At 38.9% G+C, this 11,570-nt stretch overlaps 1 protein-coding gene across 1 annotated transcript in view; it reads right to left on the bottom strand.

The window, feature by feature from the left end:
* MAP3K19 (mitogen-activated protein kinase kinase kinase 19) overlaps positions 1–11,570 on the bottom strand; it is a 71,756-nt gene that overhangs the window by 19,820 nt on the left and 40,366 nt on the right. Inside the window, 1 exon segment of the mRNA XM_004004734.6 lies at positions 562–605. Coding sequence (XP_004004783.4) covers positions 562–605 — 44 coding nt within the window.

Here is an 11,570-nt window from a genome sequence, read left to right as displayed (position 1 = left end):
AAAAACAGGAAAGACGCAGTATAATTCCCCAGTTTTATTGCCTACATGACTTCTCAAAATTAGAAGCAGATTCTTCCAGTGCTTTAAACATCTCCCTAGTAGCAGCATTTTTTTTTTTAGGCCAATGAACTTTTTTTTTTCAACACTAAGCAATATATATGTGTTTTCTCAAAGACTTATAGGATACAGAAGAGTCAGACAGTTGGAGAACTGCAATGCTCTTTCAAAATGCTTCACTTACAAATGAGACAACCAGGAAAATCTTTCTACCATGGAAAAAGAATCACCTAACTTCTCAATGCATTAAAAAAAGAAAAATTAGGTATATCCAAAAGAGCTACTCACTTCATTATGTGCAGAACTATACCCAGAAAATATATATACATGTCAAGATATAATTTTCTCAGAAATGATTTGCTCTTCTATAAACTATATGTGAGTTGTTGTTTTCCCAAGATTATATGCTGAGGATTTGGGTTCTGAGTCTTTTGATAGAATTTGTCTCTGACAAGATTCTTTGGTTTTAATTCGTAAGTCAAAAATGCTCAAAACTACTCGTACCTCAACTCTTCGGCTACTATACTTCATGTCAGAGATAGAAAACCCTGTAACAAGAAAATAATAGTAATTATTATTAGGTATTCTTAGTAGTAGAGTGAACACAGTCAGCCCTAAGCCAGGGGATGTGGATGGAGTGATCCTGGCTCTGAGGTTTGAGGAAAAGTTGGTAAAATGAAGTTTTTCCAGATGTGATTTACATGGAAGTGGGTGCAGAATCACCACACAAAACTACTGCCACTGTTGGGGTGGGGGGTATTTTAACCTACTGTTTTTATATAAATACATGTTGTACATATGTTTTATATTTATAACATTTGTACACACATCGTGTGATATTTATTTACTTATTTTTATTTATATTCCTTCTGGAAACACATGCCCTCTGGATCGGAAAATAGAGCTTAGCACCCGTGAGTCACCCCAGTGCCAGTTCCTTGCACCCCACTTCCCTGCAAGCTGGTGCAATGAGAACCAGATATTTCCCTGCACAGGTGGTGAGGTTGTCCCACAGGAGGAGACCCTGAAATTATGAGACTCAGAGCTTACAGAGAGTGTTGGCAGTTCGAACCATCTTTCCCTTCCAAGAAAGAGAGACCTTTACCATGAAATGTATGCTAATGTCCCTAGGAGAAAGGGGAAATGTGTCTCTCAGTCTTGTTTGTTTGTTTCTTACCCTAGAAAGTTAAGCAAATGGCATTTGGCAAAATCAGCCTTGATCTTTCTGGAGCAATATCTTATCTCTAATTTCCAAGCCATATTTGTCATTCAATCATTTTTTAAACTGGTCTCCCAATGCGTTTTACTCAGAAAACCCAGACTTCACAGAAATGTGAAAATATTTACGTATTATTGTCTCGCAACTGTTGTTTGAACTCAAATATGGGATAGAGCATAAAGTCTGAAGGGGTGCAGGGAAGGGTGAGATGGAATTTACCAGGAAGGGTAAAACCTAATTGTTTTCTTACGAAAACACCAGAATGGTCCCTAAAACCCCACTCACCATCGCAGCTTAAAGCTGAAGCCGAAGTCTCCAAACGTATTCAGGGTTAAAGTGAAAGTAGCTTAGTCATGTCCGACTCTTGTTGGAGACTCCATGGGCTGTACAGAATACTGGAGTGGGTAGCCTTTCCCTTCTCCAGGGGATCTTCCCAACCCAGGGATCGAACCCAGGTCTCCCACATTGCAGGCAGATTCTTTACCAGCTGAGCCACAAGGGAAGCCCAAGAATATTGGAGTGGGTAGGAGAAGGCACATACATAGATGAAGTGGGGCAGGTAGGGACAGTGTGCCCCAACCACTGGGGCATCCATTTCCCAGTTTCAGATGGTGTTGTCCATTCTGGCTGGGTAATCCAGCACTGCTAGATCTTCCCATTGCCAAGGGAAGCCAGAGGGCTGGAGACTTTATGTTAAATCTCCCTCGCTTTCTTTTTAAAAATACTCTGAAGGCAAAAAAAAAAAAAAAAAAGTCTGTATGTCCTTATTTAGGCACAGGCTGCCATTTTGAAATTTCACTTCAAGAAATCTCTCTGAGATGTATCACAGGGAGAGAAGCCATTCTCAAGCAAAAAATGGTCACCTAAAAAGAGGATCCCAAAGATGGCGGAGGAATAGAACGGGAAGATCACGTTCTCCCTCACAAATTCCTCAAAAGAACATTTCAACGCCGAGCAAACTCCACAAAACAACTTCTGTAGGCTGGCAGAGGACATCAGGCAACCAGAAAAGCAGACCATTGTCTTCAAAAACAGCATCCCCCCTCCCCACAGCGCGACTGAACTAGTGAGCCTAAAAACCAGCAAACAGAAGAAGTTAATCAGAGGGAACCACCTTGGAAGTGAGCCCACACGGCCCATAACATCAGAGAAGAGCCAGATATATTTTTAATTTTTAATATTTTTAAAATCATTCTTTTTTTTTTTTGCTTTTTGCTTTTTTTTGCTTTTTTTTCCGAGCTTTTTTTAATTGTTAAGTCTTCTATTTCTCCTCTAATTTTTATTTCTATAACATAGTATTACTACTTTTTAAAAAAAAAAAAAACTTTTTTTTTTTTTTTTAAGGCAAACACCATATATACTCTTTGGATGGTTGTTGGTGTTTTGTTTTGTTTTTTTTTGTTTGTTTGTTTTTTAATAATTCTTTTTTTATTTCTTTCTTCCTTTTACCTTCTGCTTTTCTTTAATATTGTATCTTTGAAAATCCAACCTCTACTCCAGATTTTTAATCTTTGCTCTTAGGTATTTGTTGTCAATTTTGTACATTTAAAAACCCAAACTTTACTACCCAAGTTTACCTGAGAGCGAGATTACTGGCTTGACCACTCTCTCCTCCTCTGGACTCTCCTTTTTCTCCACCAGGTGGCCTCTGTCTCTTTTCTCCCCCATCTCTTCTCTATCCAACTCTGTGAATCTCTGTGTGTTCCAGACGGTGGGGAACACCTAAGGAACTGGTTACTGGCAGGATTTGTATCTCTCCTACTCATTCCTCTCCCTTATCCTCCTGGTCACCTCTGTCTACTTCCTCCCTCTCCTCTTCCCCGTATAACTCTGTAAATACCTCTGAGCGGTCCAGACTATAGAGCACACATAAGGAAGTGACTACTGGCTAGCTTGCTCTCTCCTCTCTTGATCTCACCGCATCTCATTCCAGTTACCTCTAACTACCCCCTCCATCTTCTCTTCTCCTTGTAACTCAGTGAACCTCTCTCAGTGTCCCTCAATGTGGAGAAACTTTTCATCTTTAACCTAGATGTTTTATCATCGGTGCTGTATAGATGGAGAAGTCTAGAGGCTACTGTAAAAATAAAACTGAAAACCAGAAGCAGGAAGCTTAAACCCAAAGCCTGAAAACATTAGAGAACTCTTGAATTCAGGGAACATTAAGCAATAGGAGCTCATCAAATGCCCTCATACCTACACCGAAACCAAGCTCCACCCAAGGGCCAACAAGTTCCAAAACAAGACATACCACCCAAATTCTCCAGCAACACAGGAACACTCCCCTGAGCCTCAATATACAGGCAGCTCAAAATTATCCCAAAACCTTTGATGTCTCATAACCCATTACGGGTCACTCCACTGCACTCCAAAGAGAAGAAACCCAGCTCCACCCACCAAAACTCCAACACAAGCCTCCCTAACCAGGAAACCTTGACAAGCCACCGATAGAACCCCACCCAAAGTGAGGAAGCTCCATAATAAAGAGAACTCCACAAATTATCAGAATATAAAAAGGCCACCCCAAACGCAGCAATATAACCAAGATGAAGAGACAGAGGAATACTCAGCAGGTAAAGGAACAGGAGAGTTGCCCAGCAAACCAAACAAAAGAGGAAGAAGTAGGGAATCTACCGGAGAAGGAATTCCGAATATTGATAGTGAAAATGATCCAAAATCTTGAAATCAAAATGGAAACACAGATAAATAGCCTAGAGACAAGGATTGAGAAGATGCAAGAAAGGTTTAACAAGGACCTAGAAGAAATAAAAAGAGTCAAAATATAATGAATAACACAATAAATGAGATCAGAAACACTCTGGAGGCAACAAATAGTAGAATAACGGAGGCAGAAGATAGGATTAGTGAAATAGAAGATAGAATGGTAGAAATAAATGAATCAGAGAGGAAACAAGAAAAACGAATTAAAAGAAACGAGGACAATCTCAGAGACCTCCAGGACAATATGAAACGCTCCAACATTCGAATTATAGGAGTCCCAGAAGAAGAAGACAGAAAGAAAGATCATGAGAAAATCCTTGAGGAGATAATAGTTGAAAACTTCCTAAAATGGGGAAGGAAATAATCACCCAAGTCCAAGAAACACAGAGAGTCCCAAATAGGATAAACCCAAGGCGAAACACCCCAAGACACATATTAATCAAATTAACAAAGATCAAACACAAAGAACAAATATTAAAAGCAGCAAGGGAAAAACAACAAATAACTCACAAGGGGATTCCCATAAGGATAACAGCTGATCTTTCAATAGAAACTCTTCAGGCCAGGAGGGAATGGCAAGACATACTTAAAGTGATGAAAGACAATAACCTACAGCCCAGATTACTGTACCCAGCAAGGATCTCATTCAAATACGAAGGAGAAATCAAAAGCTTTACAGACAAGCAAAAGCTGAGAGAATTCAGCACCACCAAACCAGCTCTCCAACAAATTCTAAAGGATATCCTCTAGACAGGAAACACGAAAAGGGTGTATAAACCAGAACCCAAAACAATAAAGTAAATGGCAACGGGATCATACTTATCAATAATTACCTTAAACGTAAATGGGTTGAATGCCCCAACCAAAAGACAAAGACTGGCCGAATGGATACAAAACAAGACCCCTCTATATGCTGCTTACAAGAGACCCACCTCAAAACAAGGGACACATACAGACTGAAAGTGAAGGGCTGGAAAAGATATACCACGCAAATAGAGACCAAAAGAAAGCAGGAGTGGCAATACTCATATCCGATAAAATAGACTTTAAAACAAAGGCTGTGAAAAGAGACAAAGAAGGCCACTACATAATGATCCAAGGATCAATCCAAGAAGAAGATATAACAATTATAAATATATATGCACCCAATATAGGAGCACCACAATATGTAAGACAAATGCTAACAAGTATGAAAGGGGAAATCAACAATAACACAATAATAGTGGGAGACTTTAATACCCCACTCACACCTATGGACAGATCAACTAAACAGAAAATTAACAAAGAAACGCAAACTTTAAATGATACATTAGATCAGTTAGACCTAATTGATATCTATAGGACATTTCACCCCAAAACAATGAATTTCACCTTTTTTCAAGTGCTCATGGAACCTTCTCCAGGATAGATCACATCCTGGGCCATAAATCTAAACTTGATAAATTCAAAAAATCGAAATCATTCCAAGCATCTTTTCTGACCATAATGCATTAAGATTAGATCTCAATTACAGGAGAAAAACTATTAAAAATTCCAACATATGGAGGTTGAACAACACACTTCTGAATAACCAACAAATCACAGAAGAAATCAAAAAAGAAATCAAAATATGCATAGAAACTAATGAAAATGAAAACACAACAACCCAAAACCTGTGGGACACTATAAAAGCAGTGCTAAGAGGAAAGTTCATAGCAATACAGGCATACCTCAAGAAACAAAAAAAGTCAAATAAATAACCTAACTCTACAACTAAAGCAACTAGAAAAGGAAGAGTTGGAGAACCCCAGAGTTAGTAGAAGGAAAGAAATCTTAAAAATTAGGGCAGAAATAAATGCAAAAGAAACAAAAGAGACCATAGCAAAAATCAACAAAGCCAAAAGCTGGTTCTTTGAAAGGATAAATAAAATTGACAAACCATTAGCTAGACTCATCAAGAAGCAAAGAGAGAAAAATCAAATCAATAAAATTAGAAATGAAACTGGAGAGATCACAACAGACAACACAGAAATACAAAGGATCATAAGAGACTACTATCAGCAGTTGTATGCCAATAAAATGGACAACGTGGAAGAAATGGACAAATTCTTAGAAAAGTACAATTTTCCAAAACTGAACCAGGAAGAAATAGAAAATCTTAACAGACCCATCACAAGCACGGAAATTGATACGGTAATCAGAAATCTTCCAGCAAACAAAAGCCCAGGTCCAGACGGCTTCACAGCTGAATTCTACCAAAAATTTCGAGAAGAGCTAACACCTATCCTCCTCAAACTCTTCCAGAAAATTGCAGAGGAAGGTAAACTTCCAAACTCATTCTATGAGGCCACCATCACCCTAATACCAAAACCTGACAAAGATGTCACAAAAAAGAAAACTACAGGCCAATATCTCTGATGAACATAGATGCAAAAATCCTCAACAAAATTCTAGCAATCAGAATCCAACAACACATTAAAAAGATCATACACCATGACCAAGTGGGCTTTATCCCAGGGATGCAAGGATTCTTCAATATCCGAAAATCAATCAATGTAATTCACCACATTAACAAATTGAAAAATAAAAACCATATGATTATCTCAATAGATGCAGAGAAGGCCTTTGACAAAATTCAACATCCATTTATGATAAAAACTCTCCAGAAAGCAGGAATAGAAGGAACATACCTCAACATAATAAAAGCTATCTATGACAAACCCACAGCAAACATTATCCTCAATGGTGAAAAATTGGAAGCATTTCCCTAAAGTCAGGAACAAGACAAGGGTGTCCACTTTCACCGCTACTATTCAACATAGTTCTGGAAGTTTTGGCCACAGCAATCAGAGCAGAAAAAGAAATAAAAGGAATCCAAATTGGAAAAGAAGAAGTAAAACTCTCACTGTTTGCAGATGACATGATCCTCTACATGGAAAACCCTAAAGACTCCACCAGAAAATTACTAGAGATCATCAATGAATATAGTAAAGTTGCAGGATATAAAATCAACACACAGAAATCCCTTGCATTCCTATACACGAATAATGAGAAAGTAGAAAAGAAATGAAGGAAACAATTCCATTCACCATTACAACGAAAAGAATAAAATACTTAGGAATATATCTACCTAAAGAAACTAAAGACTTATATATAGAAAACTATAAAACACTGATGAAAGAAATCAAAGAGGACACTAATAGATGGAGAAATATACCATGTTCATGGATTGGAAGAATCAATATAGTGAAAATGAGTATACTACCCAAAGCAATTTACAAATTCAATGCAATCCCTATCAAGCTACCAGCCACATTTTTCACAGAACTAGAACAAATAATTTCAAGATTTGTATGGAAATACAAAAACCTCGAATAGCCAAAAGCAATCTTGAGAAAGAAGAATGGAACTGGAGGAATCAACTTGCCTGACTTCAGGCTCTACTACAAAGCCACAGTCATCAAGACAGTATGGTACTGGCACAAAGACAGACATATAGATCAATGGAACAAAATAGAAAGCCCAGAGATAAATCCACACACATATGGACACCTTATCTTTGACAAAGGAGGCAAGAATATACAATGGAGTAAAGACAATCTCTTTAACAAGTGGTGCTGGGAAAACTGGTCAACCACTTGTAAAAGAATGAAACTAGATCACTTTCTAACACCGCACACAAAAATAAACTCAAAATGGATTAAAGATCTAAATGTAAGATCAGAAACTATAAAACTCCTAGAGGAGAACATAGGCAAAACACTCTCAGACATAAATCACAGCAGGATCCTCTATGATCCACCTCCCAGAATGCTGGAAATAAAAGCAAAAATAAACAAATGGGATCTAATTAAAATTAAAAGCTTCTGCACAACAAAGGAAAATATAAGCAAGGTGAAAAGACAGCCTTCTGAATGGGAGAAAATAATAGCAAATGAAGCAACTGACAAACAACTAATCTCAAAAATATACAAGCAACTTATGCAGCTCAACTCCAGAAAAATAAACGACCCAATCAAAAAATGGGCCAAAGAACTAAATAGACATTTCTCCAAAGAAGACATACGGATGGCTAACAAACACATGAAAAGATGCTCAACATCACTCATTATTAGAGAAATGCAAATCAAAACCACAATGAGGTACCACTTCACACCAGTCAGAATGGCTGCGATCCAAAAATCTGCAAGCAATAAATGCTGGAGAGGGTGTGGAGAAAGGGAACCCTCCTACACTGTTGGTGGGAATGCAAACTAGTACAGCCACTATGGAGAACAGTGTGGAGATTCCTTAAAAATTGCAAATAGAACTACCTTATGACCCAGCAATCCCACTTCTGGGCATACACACCGAGGAAACCAGAATTGAAAGAGACACATGTACCCCAATGTTCATTGCAGCACTGTTTATAATAGCCAGGACATGGAAACAACCTAGATGTCCATCAGCAGATGAATGGATAAGAAAGCTGTGGTACATATACACAATGGAGTATTACTCAGCCGTTAAAAAGAATTCATTTGAATCAGTTCTGATGAGATGGATGAAACTGGAGCCAATTATACAGAGTGAAGTAAGCCAGAAAGAAAAACACCAATACAGTATACTAACACATATATATGGAATTTAGGAAGATGGCAATGACGACCCTGTATGCAAGACAGGGAAAGAGACACAGATGTGTATAACGGACTTTTGGACTCAGAGGGAGAGGGAGAGGGTGGGATGATTTGGGAGAATGACATTCTAACATGTATACTATCATGTGAATTGAATCGCCAGTCTATGTCTGACGCAGGATGCAGCATGCTTGGGAATGGTGCATGGGGATGACCCAGAGAGATGTTATGGGGAGGGAGGTGGGAGGGGGGTTCATGTTTGGGAATGCATGTAAGAATTAAAGATTTTAAAATTTAAAAAATAAAAAACAAAATATTTAAAAAAAAAAAAAGAGGATCCCAATAAGAAGGTGTGCAGGCATTCTGCTTAGCCACAACTGGCCAAAGAACCACCCCAATTCTTTATCCATTTATTCAGCCAATATTTATTGAGTTCCTATTGAGTAGCCAACACTGTCCCAGATGATGACAATATAATTGTGAATGACAGACTAAATTCTTGCCCTCATAAGTTCAGTTCAGTCACTCAGTCGTGTCCAACTCTTTGTAACCCCATGAATCACAGCACACCAGGCCTCCCTGTCTATCACCATCTCCCGGAGTTCACTCGAACTCATGTCCATTGAGTCGGTGATGCCATCCAGCCATCTCATCCTCTGTCGTCCCCTTCTCCTCCTGCCCCCAATCCCTCCCAGCATCAGAGTTTTTTTTCCAATGAGTCAACTCTTCACATAAGGTGGCCAAAGTACTGGAGTTTCAGCTTTAGCACCATTCCTTCCAAAGAACACCGAGGGCTGATTTCCTTCAGAATGGACTGGTTGGATCTCCTTGCAGTCCAAGGGACTCTCAAGAGTTTTCTCCAACACCACAGTTCAAAAGCATCAATTCTTTGGCACTCAACTTTCTTCACAGTCCAACTCCCACATCCATGCATGACCACTGGAAAAACCATAGCCTTGACTAAACAGACCTTTGTTGGCAAAGTAATGTCTCTGCTTTTCAATATGCTATCTAGGTTAGTCATAACCTTTCTTCCAAGGAGTAAGTGTCTTTAATTTCATGGCTGCAATCACCATCTGCAGTGATTTTGGAGCCCAAAAAAATAAAGACAGCTACTGTTTCCACTGTTTCTCCATCTATTTGCAGTGAAGCGATGGGACCGGATGCCATGATCTTTGTTTTCTGAATGTTGAGCTTTAAGCCAACTTTTTCACTCTCCTCTTTCATTTTCATCAAGAGGCTTTTTAGTTCCTCTTCACTTTCTGCCATCAGGGTGGTGTCATCTGCATATCTGAGGTTATTGATATTTCTCCTGGCAATCTTGATTCCAGCTTGTGTTTCTTCCAGTCCAGCATTTCTCATGATGTACTCTGCATAGAAGTTAAATAAGCAGGGTGTCAATATACAGCCTTGATGTACTCCTTTTCCTATTTGGAACCAGTCTGTTGTTCCATGTCCAGTTCTAACTGTTGCTTCCTCACCTGCATACAGGTTTCTTAAGAGGCAGGTCAGGTGGTCTGCTATTCCCATCTCTTTCAGAATTTTCCAGTTTTGTGATCCACACAGTAAAAGGCTTTAGCATAGTCAAGAAAGCAGAAATAGATGTTTTCCTGGAACTCTCATGCTTTTTCCATGATCCAGCAGATGTTGGCAATTTGATCTTTGGTTCCTCTGCCTTTTCTAAAACCAGACTGAACATCAGGAAGTTCACAGTTCATGTATTGCTGAAGCCTGGCTTGGAGAATTTTCAGCATTACTTTACTAGCGTGTGAGATGAGTGCAATTGTGCGGTAGTTTGAGCATTCTTTGGCATTGCTTTTCTTTGGGACTGGAATGAAAACTGACCTTTTCCAGTCCTGTGGCCCCTGCTGAGTTTTCCAAATTTGCTGGCATATTGAGTGCAGCACTTTCACAGCATCATCTTTCAGGATTTGAAATAGCTCAACTGGAATTCCATCACCTCCACTAGCTTTGTTCATAGTGATGCTTTCTAAGGCCCACTTGACTTCACATTCCAGGATGTCTGGCTCTAGGTGAGTGATCACATCATTGTGATTATCTTGGTTTTGCCCTCATAGAGGTTGTATTCTAGAGGTTGAGACTTTAAAATAATATTACAAAATAATACTAGAAATATAACTGAATATGATTTATAGTTGCCTGCATAGGTACAATCCTCTGAGCTAAAAAATCTTTCAGTTATTAGAAATATTTAGAGGGATACTCTCCAGTATTGATGAAGAACGACATGAGATGGAAAGGCACTCTTTATATTTCTGATGAGAATGTAGAAGTAAGATCTTTTCAGTAGGTAATGGGATAATATTTATCGAAAGCCTTTTAAAATGTGTATCAAAACTTGCCTCCCTAGGGCAGTAGGTAGCATGTCAGTCTCATAAAAAGAGTATTGAATTAAAAGTATGAGTTAAAGGATTGAATGTACAAACTTTCCACCTCTCTCTCCACAAACTCCACTGAAACGATGGTAGACTAATTTTTTCTAAAGGTAAAGAAAGGAGCTCCCTTATGTCCAGTGGTTAGGGCTCAATGCTTTCACTGCTGGGGCTCTGGTTGGGGAACTAAGATCTTGCAAGTCGCCCAGCCAAACAAAAAATAAATAATTAATTAAAAGGTAAAGAAGAACAACAACAGAAACCCTGACGGTAAAGTAGCACATGCATGACACCAGTGAAATTTCAGACAGTGAAAACTATATGGATAAATAATATCCTATTGAGTTGTCAGCTTTCTCTGCAGCAGGGAGAACTCAACAAGAAATGAGAACCCCAGAAAGGAGCAGGAATTGAAGATATTAATACCAGACACCTCTAAAGGTGGGGATGCGAGTGAGACTGAAACAAGGGGTTGCTTCAGTGTGTACAAGCAGTAGATTCCAGATTCCCTGTCCTGCCCCAATAGTTGAGGGTTGCTCTTCTCCATTCCTGGCTGGAAGTGCATTCTCTGAGGAGCCTGAA

The sequence above is a fragment of the Ovis aries genome, chromosome 2 (genome assembly GCF_016772045.2).
Source record: "Ovis aries strain OAR_USU_Benz2616 breed Rambouillet chromosome 2, ARS-UI_Ramb_v3.0, whole genome shotgun sequence".
Classification (NCBI taxonomy): domain Eukaryota; kingdom Metazoa; phylum Chordata; class Mammalia; order Artiodactyla; family Bovidae; genus Ovis; species Ovis aries.
The sequence above is the reverse complement of the archived record's forward strand: the minus strand, read 5'-3'. Positions and strand labels throughout refer to the sequence as shown.